We start from the raw sequence: 17,442 nt of genomic DNA on the forward strand, positions 1-17,442 counted from the left end.
AGAGAGAGCAATCTTATAATCATTTGATCATGTCTTCTTGTACCATCAATTTTTATGAAAGTGGTTGCACTCTAAATAATTATAACTTATAATACACAAATATAATACGTATATTAAATACGAAACATATGTTAATACATTTATTTCAAAAATAATATATTATTATAATATATATATATAGATATATTAAAAAATATTAATAATTTTTAAAAATATAATAAATATATTATTATTGTGTAAACCCAAATTAAAATAATATTTATTAAAATTATCAACATAAAAATTATAAATTATTTTTATCATAAAAATAATTCTATTTTATAAATTAGATATTTCATTTATAAATATCGATAAAATATTTTAAAATATCATACCAAATACAAAATATAAATACATATCCAAACTGAAGTATTAATGCATTATATATATATATATATATATATATATATATATATATATATATATATATATATATATATTAGTGTACACATAGTGAGTAAACATTTTTTAAATATGAATGATAATATGTTAGTAAATAATAATAGTGTAATGTTATTAAGTTAATATATAAAATAAATTTATATTTATTAAAAATAAAGTGAAATAAATAAATTAATTATTGATAAATAAAAGAAAAAGATAAATTGTTTATAAAAGATAAATAAAAATAACTGTTAATTTTAAAATTTTTAATAAATAATTATATTATAAAAGATAAAATTAATATAAGAAGATAGAATAAAAAAAAAATATCTTTCTTATAGATATATACTAATAATGATTAATAAATAAAATAATATAAATCTCTTTTCTCCTCACTTGGAATTGTGCGTGGCTCTTGAGTACATAATTAAAGCCGATGTATTTTAAATGTCTGTTTCAAAGACATAATAGTAGTAGGTGAAAGCAAAGAAGTTTATAAAGAGATTCGTATACATCAGAAAACTCTGCTGTCTCCGCCCCTCCTCACTCCACCTACACCTACTAGCCATTCTCTTCCTCGGTCAAAACCATGGCTTCCTCTTCTTCTCTCTCCCTCTCCAAAGCCCTTCTCCGCCCCACACCTCTCCCCTCCTCCCACCACCCCTCTCTCCGCCTCTCCCCCTCACTCCGCCCCTCCCCTCCCACACCTCCCCTCTCCCTCCGTCGCCGCGCCACCCATGTGCGCGCCTCCGTTCCTGTTAAGACCGCCGAGAAGGCCACCTCCGACGTCGCGCTCGTGGAGAAATCCGTCAACACGATCCGCTTCCTCGCCATCGACGCCGTCGAGAAGGCCAATTCCGGCCACCCGGGTCTCCCCATGGGATGCGCCCCAATGGGTCACGTGCTCTATGACGAGGTCATGAAGTACAACCCGAAAAACCCCAAGTGGTTCAACCGGGATCGCTTTGTTTTGTCCGCGGGTCACGGGTGCATGCTCCAATACGCATTGCTGCACCTTGCTGGCTTCGATAGTGTCAAGGTAGGAATGGGGAATCCATATGGGGTGGATCGGATCCGTTAAAGTTTTATGCTTTTGGGAAAAAATATTGATTTTTACTTTCACGAAGTGGATAGAGATAGAAACTTATATTTAGACTTTCATATTCTTTTTGTTAGTGAATTCCTTTTTATTTAGTAGTATTCAATCCGTCCATAATTCTGAGCTTCATGATATTCAGCCAACGAGACATGTCGGATTCCGGCATCCCAATTAACTGAAATTAACTGAAATGACAGTTTGTCATTTGTAATCTCTACAATAAAATGTTTTATCAAATCACACATTGTCGTATACCGGTAATTCTAATTCTTTTAGAGGTTTATCTGAAAGATTTCTGATATAACTAAGTAGGGTGATTTAGGTTTTAGGATGGTTTTGTTTTGGGGTTTTAGTGGGCACAAGCAGATCTAGGAAAGCTAGTTTGTAAAGAAAGTTTTTTTTTTCCTTTTCGTAATGGGGTTGTGTTTGTTTTTCAGTGCGTGTTGTTTTTTTTTATCTGTTTGTGGGAAGTGTGATGACTGGATGAGTTTTGTGCATATTTTGATCCTTACTGAAGTGAAATTGTTTCGTTTGACGGTGCTTTGACTTTTTAGGAGGAGGATTTGAGGGAATTTCGACAATGGGGGAGCAGAACCCCGGGACACCCAGAGAATTTTGAAACTCCTGGAGTTGAAGTTACAACAGGTTTGATATTGTTTTGAGTTTGTGCACTAGAATAGTGATTCTTTTTCTTTTTGATTTTGTTTAGTTATCCACCTATTATGTTCAACTTTTGTAGGTCCTCTTGGTCAGGGGATTGCCAATGCTGTTGGTTTGGCCCTTGCGGAGAAGCACTTGGCTGCGAGATTCAACAAGCCTGATAACGAGATTGTTGATCATTACACGTAAAATAGCTAAATCTTATGCAACTTGTGAGGCTTTAATTGTGTGATGATTTACTGATGGTGTTGGTTTTATGCAGATATGTTATACTGGGTGATGGTTGTCAAATGGAGGGTATCGCAAATGAGGCATGCTCACTTGCTGGCCACTGGGGACTGGGGAAACTGATAGCATTTTATGATGACAATCACATTTCTATTGATGGTAACACAGAGATTGCATTCACCGAGAGTGTTGATAGTCGTTTTGAGGGACTTGGCTGGCATGTTATTTGGGTGAAGAATGGAAATAATGGCTATGAGGATATCCGTGCTGCCATTGAGGAAGCAAAATCTGTCAAAGACAAACCCACACTGATCAAGGTTAGAGTAATAGGCAACATAGATGTCTAACTTGTTTTATTATAACAATCATAATCTGTCATTATTTATCGTGAATGTTTTAAGCTAATGTTTCAAACATGATTTCTGTTACTTAAGACTCAATTGCATTGTACCTAATGCAGTAAATTATGGATAGTTTATCTAGTGTTACTGGTTTGGTTTACTGATTAGTTCTATTTAACAGGTCACAACAACCATTGGTTATGGTTCTCCCAACAAAGCTAACTCCTACAGTGTGCACGGAAGTGCACTGGGTGCCAAAGAAGTTGATGCCACAAGGAAGAACCTTGGATGGCCATATGAGCCATTCCATGTGCCTGAGGATGTCAAAAAGTATGAATGATGGGATTAGAGATTTATTTTTACCTGTTACACTCCTGAGTATACAAATGATACTGAATAAGATTTGCTTGTTTATCTGCAGGCATTGGAGTCGCCACATCCCTGAGGGTGCTGCACTTGAAGCTGAGTGGAATATTAAGTTTGCTGAGTATGAAAGGAAATACAAGGAAGAAGCCGCCGAACTAAAATCTATAATCAATGGTGAATTGCCTGCTGGATGGGAGGAAGCACTTCCGGTTAGTAATATTTGAACTTGTAGACTGTTTGTTCATCATCTTTGTCTGAAGATAACTTTTAAGATAATGTAATGTGCAAGATTTTCATTATGACTCTGATGTTAATGAGTATCACAGTTTGATATCCTGTTATTTAATTTCCTTTTCACATATCTGCATTCAAAAGTAGCAATAAAAACTGATTTCCAGTGAGTTGTGTCTGGAATATAAATCAGTTTCTTTTCAATTTGATATCAGACATACACTCCAGAGAGCCCAGCTGATGCCACCAGAAATCTGTCTCAGCAAAACCTCAATGCCCTTGCAAAGGTTCTTCCGGGTCTGCTGGGGGGTAGTGCAGATCTTGCTTCTTCCAACATGACCTTGCTAAAAACGTTTGGGGACTTCCAAAAGGATACTCCAGCAGAACGTAACGTTAGATTTGGTGTTAGAGAGCATGGAATGGGAGCAATCTGCAACGGCATTGCTCTTCACAGCCCTGGACTGATACCATACTGTGCCACTTTCTTTGTTTTCACTGATTACATGAGAGGTGCCATAAGGCTTTCTGCGCTATCTGAGGCCGGGGTGGTTTATGTCATGACTCATGATTCAATAGGACTTGGAGAGGATGGTCCAACCCACCAACCTATAGAGCACCTGGCAAGTTTCCGGGCAATGCCGAACATTTTGATGCTTCGTCCGGCCGATGGTAATGAAACAGCTGGCGCGTACAAAGTTGCAGTGCTCAACAGGAAGAGACCCTCCATCCTTGCCCTTTCCCGGCAGAAACTGCCCAATCTTCCCGGATCGTCCATCGAAGGCGTCGAAAAGGGTGGTTACACCATTTCAGACAACTCCAGTGGCAACAAGCCTGATGTGATTTTGATTGGAACTGGTTCTGAGTTGGAAATTGCTGCTAAAGCTGGTGAGGAGTTGAGGAAGGAAGGGAAGAGTGTTAGAGTTGTTTCCCTTGTTTCTTGGGAACTTTTTGATGAGCAGTCAGAAGCATACAAGGAGAGTGTTTTGCCTGCTGCTGTGTCAGCCAGAGTTAGCATCGAGGCAGGATCAACATTTGGGTGGGAGAAAATCGTTGGACCCAAGGGAAAAGCCATTGGAATTGATCGTTTTGGAGCTAGTGCTCCAGCAGGAAAAATATACAAAGAATTCGGTATTACAAAAGAAGCTGTTATTGCTGCAGCAAAAGAGCTTATCTAGAGGGGTTTAGTTTCTTTCTTTTCATGTAAAACTTTTCATTTTTCTCTTTTGCTTTTATTTGCGAGAGCTTGTTTTGGCATGAGACGTTGTTTCCACTCACTCACTGTTTTTACTGGATTTCTCCTGATAAATTTGCCATTTATAAAAGCAATGAGAGGTTCCTACTTAATAAGCTGGAAGGGAAATTGTTGTAAACTATATGTACTAAATGAATAAGTTTTTTTTTTATATATTTATATAAATTACTCATATTGGAATGTTCATGAATTTAGCGATAGATATTCAACTATAAATGAATAGTGTCATCAGTCTGCAACTATAACTAGATTTTGCTGAACATAAACAACCTCCTTTTAACCAACTTTACAGTAGTCCAAAAAGCTGTTACGTAATGTTATTTTTCTAAAGATTAGTCTCGTTGTTTAACTTTTTTCTGTTGTTGGATATCCTGATGTTTAACTATTAATCTAAATATTAGATTAATGTTCACTTTTATTTAACTTTTGGGGTTGAAGTGTTGAAGATTTGTATATATATGTTGAAGAGTTCATGACCCATGTACAAAACAACACATTCACTATCCAATTTTACAACATTGATGGATATTTCACAATTTGTAGATTCACCACCAAGGTTATATTGTGTAACATAATTTTTAGGTGTCGAACATATGATATCTATGCAAGTCATAACTAGTAAATAATTGAACCCATCTTCTTTATTTCTGCTAAATGTTTTTTCACTTCTAGATTTTGCAACTATTTTAGCTTTGTGTGCATCAAATATATGAAAAATGTTGTAAGGTGCATCAATTGTCTCACGAGAGAAGCCATGTAGATTGAGTCACAATCGAATCGTGGTGTTTGGAATGTTGAGTTACACCCTAACTAATGGTCATAGCTTTTGGCTTAACGGTGATGTGATCCTAATCAATCCAAAAGATCAACAGATAAAAGCAGGTTGTAGCTTCATTAGAAGAGGTGCATGAAGTGAGTGTCGCCCAATGTGCGCCTTAGACCGCCTAGCAGGGGAGTGCCCAACAACCATTAATTGCGCTCATCCTAGAAGAGGAACAACTACTAATATTTGAGAGATTTTAGCAATAAAAAAGTCTAGTCTAAGTCCTACATAAAGAGCCCAATTCAGAACTTTGGAATCTTGGAACCCTTTAGGGGGACCTAATTTCATTCTCTCTCTCCACCCTCTCTTCTTCTATTTTTATGTTACTTTTGCATTCCATGGAGGGCTAAACTTTAAGGGTTAGTTCCACTCTAATTTCTTAATTGGATTATGAGGTTAGATGAATAAATTTGTTTGTTCTTTTGATTCTTGTTTGATTTATTTTTGTTCCCTCCCAGATAGAGAAGATCTCCAATAAACTGAGGTATTCAATAGGCCAAGAAATCGGGCAAAAATTCAAGTCAAAAAGATGTCTCCACAGAGCCAAGGTCATTGTAAGATACCTCCATAGAGCCGAGGTCATTGCAGGAATCTAGAAAGATGTCTCCATAGAGCCGAGGTCATTGCAGGAATCCAGAAAGATGTCTCCATATAGCTGAGGTCATTGTTGGAATCCAGAAAGATGTCGCCATATAGCCGAGGTCATTGCAAGAAGCCAAAATGATGTCTTCCTAGGACCGACGTCACTGAGGGTAGCTGGTTGATGGTTCAAGATTTACAAGGATGTCACCCTAGGACCGACCTCTCTATAAGAAGCTAGGATTGAGGACATGGTGCATGTGAAGATATAATCTTTGATTATATAAAGTGATTATTTTAGTTAAGAAAATATTCAAAAGAAGAAACATTAGTTATTATTTAGGGAAATATTCTAGTTGTTATTTAGGGGAATATTTTAGATTATCTCTAAGATTATTATTATGCATTAACTAATTATGTATATCTACAATATTTGTAACTGACTTACCTTCTATAAATAAGAATGTTACTCCCATAGTCAAGGGACAAATTTATTTTGGCATAAGTGAGTCATTAACTAAGGTTAAAATACTTATTTCTTTTTGTTTCGCTTAAAGGTTATTTTGCACCTTTTTCTGGACCGGAACATTGGCGCCCATCGTGGGGCTCGGTAAAACGAGATCCCAACCACACTTACCATAAGAAACTTACCACCATGAGGAATAGAAAAAACAAGTCCAACGACCAAGAGGAGAATGAGAACGACAACACTCCCAACAATGCAGCAGATCTCGCCTCCGCAATACTCACACGAAACTTTTTACATATGAAAGTCATGAAAAGATGATCGATCTATGCTCAATCTCCGTTTACAGATCAACAATTATTCTTGCGATCGAAGCTTACGCTCTTTTCAATACAGGTAAAAAAAAATACACAAAATTCCAGGTATGTTTCTATTTTTTTACATAAAAAAAAAGTTAATAATAAAATTGGGAAAAAATACAAACCAAAATTCTAAACAATTTGCTAATCACATAATCATAAATTATTCTACTCTTCTTGTATTATCTAAAGTTCACAAGCATAAGTTTAATAGTTTTACAAATTGTAATATGATCGGAATGATTTCTTTAAAGGAAATATTAAATTTTGTAATATATATATATATATATATATATATATATATATATATATATATATATAGTTATGTTGTTTTAACTTAAATATATTGTCGAATAATATGATCTTAATTATGCATACATAAATAATAAATTTGCTAAAAGACAATAAAATATATTTATATAATTGTTATCATGTGTTCCTTTTATTTTAGACCATCCTTATTATCAAAAGAGCAAAATAATGAAATTAATGAATAATAAAAGTTTCATGAATTAATTACTCGTCGACCTTTTCAACACAAAAAAAAAAAAAAAACTAAATGTCTTTTACATTAAAGTTTGCCTTTGAAATATTAAATGAAATATGCGTTGGGTTATTTATATTAAAATATATATTTAACATGAATATTTTGTTTAATATTATTAAACAAATAATTTTTAGTGTGAGGTATTTTATATTTGGAGGAGTTTTAAGTAAGATATTCTTAACCGAATAATTTAGGAAGAATTAATCTACCATAAAGTTGTTTCAAAATCTTAATATAATTATTTTATATGGTGCTGGAATCATAAAATAAGATTGTTTAAATGTATAGACTAAGATTTTGATACATATGGTAAAATGTGAATGTTTTAGTAAATATTGTTAATTCTTATCTTTAGAATAAATTTATTGTTACTACATATGAATATTTTCTAGTATAAATATTTTGTGGTGCTACTTTATTCTAATAATAAACATAATTATTTTATAACAATATGTTATTTTAATCAGCTTAAAAATTTAGATGATATCTTATTGGAATGATTTCTACAAGTGAAAATTATTTAATTAAAATGAAGATATTTATAAAATGTTTTACATAGCAATTATTTATCTTGAACTATAAATAAACTTATTTATGTTGAGTTATATATATATATATATATATATATATATATATATATATATATATATATATATAAACTACAAAATTTAATATTTCCTTTAAAGAAATGTATACATGTCATATTATGTGAATTACTAACAAAGATTTTGTAGATATATTAAAAGTTCATTCATCATGTTTAAATCAATTCAGACTAGCTTCAGCTCGGTAAAAGGTAAGATTGATCTTCCCAGTACCGACCTTAGGATAAGATTGATCTATGTCACACCTATTACTATAAAGTTGATGTCTTCAGTTCAAGAAAAGGGTAGAATAACCAAAACCATAACCGAGCCACGATGCTCGATACCGGGCCACGATGTCCGATGCCAAGCCAAGTTGCTTGATGTTTATAGAGCCTTTGTGTTCTATTCCAAGCCGAGTTGCTTGATGAGAGCCTTCGTGTTCTATTCCAAGCTGGGTTGCTTGATGAGAGCCTTTGTGTTCTATGCCAAGCCAAGCCAAGTTGCTTGATATTAGTGAGTCTAAGTACTCAATGCCAAGTCGTGTTGCTTGATGTTGATGACCCTAAGTGCTCTATGCCAAGCTGAGTTGCTTGATGATGAGCCTAATGCTCTATACCGAACCCATTGCTCGATAACAGGATTATGATCATAGGGAAGGTAATAAACTGGAGGAACTGAGAGCTCGTTTCTCAACAGACACTCTTATTATAATTGGAGATAAACGCATTGTAGGAACTGAGAGCTCGTTTATCAACCGACACTCTTATTATAATTGGAGATAAACACATTGTAGGAACTGAGAGCTCGTATCTCAGCCGACATTCTTAATATAATTGAAAAACACATTGTAGGAATTGAGAGCTCGTTTCTCAGTCGACACTCTTATTATAATTGATGATAAATGTATTGCATGAACTAAGAGCTCGTTTATCAACCGACACTCTTATTATAATTGATGATAAGTGCATTGTAAGAACTGAGAGCTCTTCTTTTTGTCGACCTACTCAGTACGATTATGTTAAACAATCTGATACTGAAAGCTCGTCTTGCAGCCAACCTACTCAGCTTAATTAATTTTAGAAGTTGTAATACTAAGAGCTCACCAAAAAGATCACTTATTTAGCAAAAAATTGAGTAATCTTGAGAGCTTACTAAACTGATGACGTATTCAAGGTTAGGTAAAAGTTAATGATGAAGTATGGGAAACTGAAAACGATGGTTACTGAAATAGCAACTTTCTCGCTCCTATTGTATAGAAGCTCAAAAGTTGGAGAGCTATGTTCCCTCCCAGATAGAGAAGATCTCCAATAAACTGAGGTATTCAGTAGGCCAAGGAATTGGGCAAAAATTCAAGTCAGAAAGATGTCTCCACAGAGCTGAGGTCATTGTAAGACATCTCCAAAGAGCCGAGGTCATTGCAGGAATCCAGAAAGATGTCTCCATATAGCCGGGGTCATTGCATGAATCCAGAAAGATGTCTCCATATAGCCGAGGTCATTGCAAGAAGCCAAAAGGATGTCTTCCTAGGACCGACGTCACTGAGGGTAGCTGGTTGATGGTTCAAGATTTACGAGGATGTCACCCTAGGACCGACCTCTCTATAAGAAGCTAGGATTGAGGACATGGTGCATGTGAAGATATAATCTTTTAGATTATATAAAGTGATTATTTTGGTTAAGAAAATATTTAAAAGAAGAAACATTAGTTATTATTTAGGAAAATATTATAGTTGTTATTAGGGGAATATTTTAGATTATCTCTAAGATTATTATTATGCATTAACTAATTATGTATATCTACAATATTTGTAATCGACTTACCTTCTATAAATAAGAATGTTACTCCCATGGTCAAGGGACATATTTATTTTGGCCTAAGTGAGTCATTAACTAAGGTTAAAATACTTATTGCTTTTTGTTTCGGTTAAAGGTTATTTTACACCTTTTTCTGGACCGAAACAATTTTCATCTATGTCTTTCGGTTCTTAATCTAGTAAAAGTAATGATTTTTATATTATAGCAAGTTAGCACAGTGTTAAATCTACATAAAATAAAAATTATATGAGTCAAATAGTTTTTAAATTTTAAGTGAGAAGTTACTTTGGTTAAATTTAGAAACTTTCATATGATTGAATGAGTTTTTGTTAATAATTGAGAAGTTACTTTGATTAAAGGTGAAAAATTTGATTAGAATTAATGAAGAAGTTACTTTGGTTAATTAGATATAAGAGGTAAAAGAATAAACATGATTAGGCATAATAATACTTAGGCTTGATTAGTCAGATAGTACCTACTTTCGTTCGGATGTTTCAGTTTGGTCTCCGCTTTTAAAAAAGTTTCAATTGTGTCCCAATTTTAGAAAAAGTGTCTCAATTAGGTCACTTTCAGAAAAAAAAAAATTATTAACGCCGTTAACGGCATGCTACGTGTCAATCTTTGGATTTCTGAATTTTTTTGAATTTTAAAATTTTTTTTTTCCACATGTCAGGTCCCTAATGTGACACGTGGCACTGTTAGTGCCATGTGGCAAGGTACTGTCACGTGTCAGTCTCACCACCAAGGGTCATTGTCTTGATTTCAATTTAGTGTCTACATATGTCTATTTGTTTTAATTTAGTCCCCACATATATCCTTTTGATTTAATTTAGTCCTATTTTTTTTCCAAAATAGAGAAATATTGTCTCTCTTAATATGAAATTTATTATTTACATAAATGTTATATTGATATTTGTTATTAAAAATGACTTACAAAATTAAGTATTGATATTTATATTAAAATTTAGTTGGAAAAGTCATGAATAACAAAACATGGGTTAACAGTTAAAAAAATATAATATGTTATAACGTCATTTTCAAAATAGAGCAAACTTATTATTTTTATAAATGTTATACTCATTTTTTTTAAAATAGTGCATTATTATTTCTTTCTTAAATTTGAGAGCAAACTTATTTATTACTTATATAAATGTTATACTCATAAGGGAAAAACAATATTTCTCTATTTTGAAAAACAAAATTGGGACTAAATTAAAACAAATAGACATATGTGAGGACTAAATTGAAATCAAGACAATAACACTTGGTAGTGACATTGACATGTGTTAGTAACTTACCACGTGGCACTGACAACGTCACGTGTCACATCAGGGACTTGCCACGTGGCAAATAAAAAATTCAAAGAAAAAATAAAATAAAATAAAAAAATGAAAAAATCCAGAGACTGACATGTGGCATGTCGTTAACAGCGTTAATAATTTTTTCCTAAAAGGGACCTAATTGAGACATTTTTTCAAAAGTTTGGACATAGTTGAAACATTTTTAAAAGCGGAGACCAAACTGAAACATCCGAACAAAAGTAGGTATCATCCGACTAATTAAACCTAATATTTAATTGAGAAGTTACTTTGGTTAAATTTACTATGATTAATCTATAAAGTTTTTGCTTTTGATTGAGAAGTTACTATGGTTAAAAGTGAGGATGCCAACAAATTAATTAAGAAGTTACATTGATTAATTTGAAATCTTAGACAAGAAATCAATAACAATAATCTGTAGGAAACCAATGATGAATCCTATTTTGAAAAAGCAGTGAAATCAACTTATTTTATTTCTTATTATTTTTATCTATTTTCAATCCTATTTATTTATTTTATTTATTATTTTGTTTATTTTAATCCTCTTATATTGTTATTATTTGACTAACTCTTTTGTATAGTTTTTATAAGAACTAATTTGTTAGATGTTCCTGCAAAGAACATTAGACACAAGTATTACCTTACTCTGGTCCGCCATCTCCTCAGTAGGCTTATTCCCGGTTGATACATGTCGCTTATGGTATCTCGGTGTGATCGGTTTGGACCTGAGAGGGGTTACCTGCAGAAGGGACTCCGAAGCTCAAGTCAGCAAAATCTCTAAGAAAGTCAAATCTGGTGATTAAGGAAGTAATGAATGCGTACCTTTAATTCGTGGGGTCCATGCATATTTATAGATTATTAATTATGTTTGGCCACGTCATGGGCTGGGCCCTTGTTTGGGTTGTAGGTGGGCCTGGGCCTTAGCCCAGGCCTTTAGTTTGATTATTGTGGGCTTGTTGAATCTTAGAAGTGCTTTGATTTCGTTGAGTTTTCCAGAGTGGTCGGTCTAGACCGGCTACCCTTTTAGCGGCTTAGGCCGTTATTATTTTTCTGTCGGCTTAGGCCGGTTACTTTATTTGCTCCGCGTATATATGGTGATCGTTTATTGTTATTTGGTTGGACTGGCTAGGTGTGGTACACCAGTCCCCCAGCCTTTGCCGACATATATATGGCGGTGAAGGATGATACGTGCTGACGTGTTAGCGAGACCGGCTAAGTGTGGTACATTAGAGAATCAATTATGTGTTCGTTGGGAGACGATTTATGGTTGACTTTATCCTTTCTATTTTGTTGACTACTCTCTTAACAATACTAAAGTTATTATAGGTAAGTAGTATTAATTTGATTGCATCAACGACACTATTATCATATATCTTCTGCATAGATTGTTTGCTTATAATCGAGTAGTTCATAAAACTACTAATCTTTCTGCTTTTGAGGTTATATATGATTTTAACATTATCACTCTTCTAGACTTACTTCCACTTCCAAATACAAATTCTTTATTACATAAAAAAGAAGTATCTAGATATGAGTTTGTTAAGAAGGATCAGACGAAGGTTAAACACCATATTTGAAAACAAACTAAAAAATATGTTAATTACGACAAAAAAAATGGAGAAGTGGACTAAATTTTTAGGAAAGAGATTGAGTTGGCTCTATTAGAGAAAGGAAAAGTTTCTTTCTCAAAGGCCGTCAAAATTCAATTCAAGATAAGATGGTTCATTCCAAGTTCTTAAAATGATAAATGATAATGCATATCAATTAAATCATGTTTCGGAATATATTGTTCATTGTTGTACTTTTAATAATTATTAATTATCTCCTTTTGTAGAGGTGGTTGAATTTGAGGATGATTTAAGTCCAAGGACAAATCTTTCTTAAGGGATAAGAAGGTTTGATGGAGGACCATTCACGAAGGAATATATAGGTCTAAAACAAGGTTAATGACTAAGAAAATTAAAGAAGATGAATCTATAATGAAAAAGGTTTTATTTATTTGGAGTGTAGAATATTAAAAAAAAATCTTTTTAGCTTTGTAAATAATTGTATTAGAGTTAAAATATTTGAAATTTGTAACTATCTTTTAGTAGACTTGTAAATAAATTTGGATTTCAAAATTGGACCAACCATGGATCTCAAATTGGGCTAACAATGGGCCTCAAATTGGGTCAACCATAGTGAACCAAAGCTACTTACGTTGAGGCCAAGGAAAGAGCCCCGTGTAGAAGAACATGGAGTGAAAGATACCTTGAAGGAGGAGAAGGTTCTCACATTAGAAGTCTAGCATGCAAATCATATTAGAAACTTCCCTTATAAGTTGTATAAGGAGTAGAATATCTTACAAAATACACGTACATTATATTTTGTACATTGTATTTAGGTAGCATTTGAATTTGAGTTTCATTTAGACTAGAATAGTGAAAAGCTATCCACTTATAAATAGTTTTCTAATAATCCTCGTAATCAATTTTATATTCTATTATAATTAATGTTACTCTTACAAATTTTTCTCTCAATCAAAAGTTACTAAAGGAGAACACTCTTCCTTAAACTTATTCCTTGAAAAACCTTTCTTGAGAATGAGATGTTTAGGTTTTTTTTAGAAGCTTGGAAAACGAAGACATTTTTTCGACATCTCTTCAAATTTTGTTGCATCCAATCATCTTCCAAACAAGAATCTTCATCGTTTATATTTCTTTTTATATGTATAAAATTATTTTATAAATACAAGTGTTAAGAAATTATAGTATAACAACAATTAAAAAAAGAAAAAAAAAATATGACTACAATTATTGGAGCAAATACCATCGTAAGTATTTATAGTACAACAACAATTAAAAAAGAGGTATAACTACAATTGTTGCATAAAATATCATCATAAGACACTTTCAATGACAATTTTTACATCTATTATCATTTAAAAGTAGTTTGAAAGCAAAAGAAAAGAAATATGTGAATAAAGAAAATCAATGACAATTATAATAAAACCTTTTGTTGCAAATCAACGAGATAATTGTAACGTCCCATTTAAATAATAACATAATTAAATGAAACATCACACAATGTAATAAAAGAGGATTGTCATGGAGTGGACTACATGAGACTAAGTGACTCTTTAGAGTGTTAGGATGCAATCCTTACTAAATTATATAATGAGGCACCACCACGAAACCTCCGTGGAATTATGTCCTGACCATGAGGTACCACCATGAACTCCCACTAACAGGGGTCATGGAATTACGTCCTGACCATGAGGCACCACCACAAAACCTTCGTGGAATTACGTCCTGACCATGAGACACCACCATGGGATCTCACCTAGAGATTCATGGAATTACGTCCTAAATCATACCAAAATCATGTTTCACCAACCAATCATAAAGTTATCATGCATACCAAGTTTCATGTAATTGTTCAACCAACCCACCAATCAATTCATACTTTCCACTTCATATCCAACATGGCAACATCTCTTACTCATTTAAATCTCATGCAATGTACATGGCATCATACATCAGGCTTTTGTGGTAAAACACTCTATCAAACGAGCAAGCAACCATATCAGAGAACCAAACAGAACTAGAGCACAAACCTGCCCCAATCTCGCTTAGGTTAGAAGACCTCGCTCAGGCAAGAGAGATTCTCTCGCTCAAGCGAGCCCTTCTCGCCTAGGCGAGAGCTCGAATAGGGGAACAATGGCTTCTGCGATTTCTCGTTGAGGCAAGACCTCCTCGCCTGAGCGAGATTACCCCTCACTCAAAATGAAGCCTCGTCGCCTGAGCGACAGCTCGAGCAGAAAACCTGGCCGGGTTGTTGTTAATCTCGCCTAGGCAAGGCATGCTTGCTTGGGCGAGGAAACCAGTACCCACCATTGTTCTCGCGTGCAACAGTCAAACATTTGCAAACCACAACACATTTATCCAAAATCCAAACAATCACAACAGCACCTAAGCATATCAAACACGAAATAAAGCCAAAACAAGCAAATATGAAGAAGATACGAAAACACTAGCTTCCCTTACCTGGAAAAAGGCTAGCAAAAGACTCGTACACTCAAACAGTTGAGCATAGTAGCTCTAGGAGCATATTAGTGAGCTAGAAAATAGTTTAACAGATTCAAAACGGGTTACCAAGGTGAACCCTAGTTAGAATCACGACAACAAAGCTGGAAATAAAGAAGGTACAGTGGAGAAGTAACTTACGTGGAAGAGAAAAATGAGTTTGAGTGAACTTGACAAGGGGTAGAGACCAAACCCTAGCAGAGCTTGCGGGTGCAGTTTGCTAAGAGGGGAAAAGGAGCTGATTCGTTTCTGGAAAACAGGAGAATGAGAGAGTTAGGCTGCTTTAGGGATTTTAGACACCCTATAGACCAGCCTTAGGCCCAACAGATTGAGGTAGGTCCTTAAACATTTAGGGCAGAAAAATAAATGGATCTTTTATATTTTTTATATTCGTCATCGTTTTCCTCCATATAAATATTTTATTTTTTGTTTTCGAGCTACTTTTAACAGCACAATGAAACAAATTACAACAATCATAAAAAAAAAAAAAAACATCACCGTACATAACAAAAGAGTAGAATTTCAAATCTTCATTATTTCTTCGTACTTCATTGAATTAGTATCATTATAAACTTGTTTCAAACATGGTTTAAAAACTTTTTTTTTCTAGGGCTGAAGTAATAAAGATCACTCCCACTTCAAGAAATTGAAGACAAAATTTATGCCATGAAGATAAACATGCCTTTTGGAACAAAAACTAAAAGAAAAAGGCTCAGTTCAGAAATCATGTGGTCCGGAACAAATAATCCCTTGGGCCGCTTTATGTAGTCCAGACAATTTCTTCCTGCACCTCCATAATTTCAACCTTCACTTTCGTATATATTCTTTTTCATTCCACATTGTGTAGTCCAGAATGTAAATCTTTTATTCTGAAATTATTTTTTATTTTATATTCCAAATATATAAATTAGAATAAAAAAATTTACATTCAAAAAGCACAGTCTGAAATATAAAAATTATATTTTGAGTTGTACTATCTAAAATACTTTTTATTCCAGATTTTACAATTTAAAATAAATTTTTTATTTTGCTGAAATATAAAATTCGAAATAAATGAAAACATTACATTTCAAATTATACAATTTGAAATGAAAAAAAAATTATGGGGTGCAATTTGAAATTATAAAGGTGCAGGAAGAAATGGCCCGTGTTCCATAATTTTATCATCCTTTGTTTTGTTGTACTTTTAACTCGAGGAAAGAATTTGGAAAAGAATATCAAACGTTTTGAGATTAATATTAATCATATTAAGGGCAAAATAATGCCTATTTAAAGTTAAATATTTATGTCCTAAAAACTCACGAAAGAGATACAAAACTAACAATTCGAAAAATATTATCTTTCCCCATTGGAAAGAAAAGCACATATAGGAATATGCATAAATAATGATAAGAAACCATGCTTTATTGCAGTGCATCATGAAGAGATTTTCAATCACCATTGGTGTACTCGCACATATCTTACAAAAAGATAACTTCAAATTCAGTAGTTAATATAATGATAATATTATAGTGAACAATTTAAACTATTTTGAAAGCTAAAACTTTAAATCTTAAGATCAATGTGGTGATATTATCAAACTTTCAGAACTAAACTCATTTAAATTATAAGTTAAAGAAAAGTAGATATTCGTTGTGTGATAATCTTCCTGTGTGTCAGGAATAAAGAAGAATTATTTTCCTAAAAAAAATTGGATTAAACCACATGAGTTGATGATGAAAGTTGAGTGAAAGAGAAGAAGCATTTGCTCTGTTTCCTACAGCTATGGCATTATTCTTTTCTGTGATTCACGTCAGAAAGTGCTCTTAACTCACTCTAACTTACATTTACATCATACACCTGTATTCTAACTTTCCCTTCTTCACAAACAATTCACACAAATCACTCTTTGTTCTTACAAGTGTGTGTGGCTAGAAGATGCCTTGCTTTAATGGATTAATTGTAAATATCTAATCTAACCCCTTAAGCTATTAAGTGCTAAATTTGTTTATAAAATAAATCCATTCCAAAAACAAAAAATTAAAGAAACATCAAATATGAGGAAAGCTTAATTGAATATTTTTTTTTTAAAAAAGGTTTAATATGAAAAAAAAAACATCAAATTCTAATATAAGATAAAAAAAAATCCAAATATGTCTCACTATTTAAAGTTCATAAATGTGAAGTGTTGGATATCACCTAACCATTTATTGCTCCAATAGTAGGGTTTTACCATAAAAATACCATTAATATCAATAAAAATAAAATGGGTTATATATACTATTTTTCCCCTCTAAAATACAGA

At 33.3% G+C, this 17,442-nt stretch overlaps 1 protein-coding gene across 1 annotated transcript; it reads left to right on the top strand.

Annotated features, from left to right (window-relative positions):
• The first annotated feature begins 903 nt into the window (after positions 1-903).
• Positions 904-4,772, top strand: LOC114173444 (transketolase, chloroplastic). The gene is made up of 7 exons (XM_028057853.2): positions 904-1,462; positions 2,077-2,167; positions 2,262-2,367; positions 2,445-2,727; positions 2,933-3,081; positions 3,173-3,326; positions 3,564-4,772. The coding sequence occupies exons 1-7, from the start codon at positions 1,013-1,015 to the stop codon at positions 4,521-4,523; spliced, it is 2,193 nt and encodes a 730-aa protein (XP_027913654.2). The 5' UTR covers positions 904-1,012; the 3' UTR covers positions 4,524-4,772.
• Positions 4,773-17,442: the final 12,670 nt, after the last annotated feature.

Source organism: Vigna unguiculata, chromosome 2 (genome assembly GCF_037176805.1).
Source record: "Vigna unguiculata cultivar grain cowpea cultivar isolate G323 ecotype 2 chromosome 2, ASM3717680v1, whole genome shotgun sequence".
NCBI lineage: Eukaryota > Viridiplantae > Streptophyta > Magnoliopsida > Fabales > Fabaceae > Vigna > Vigna unguiculata.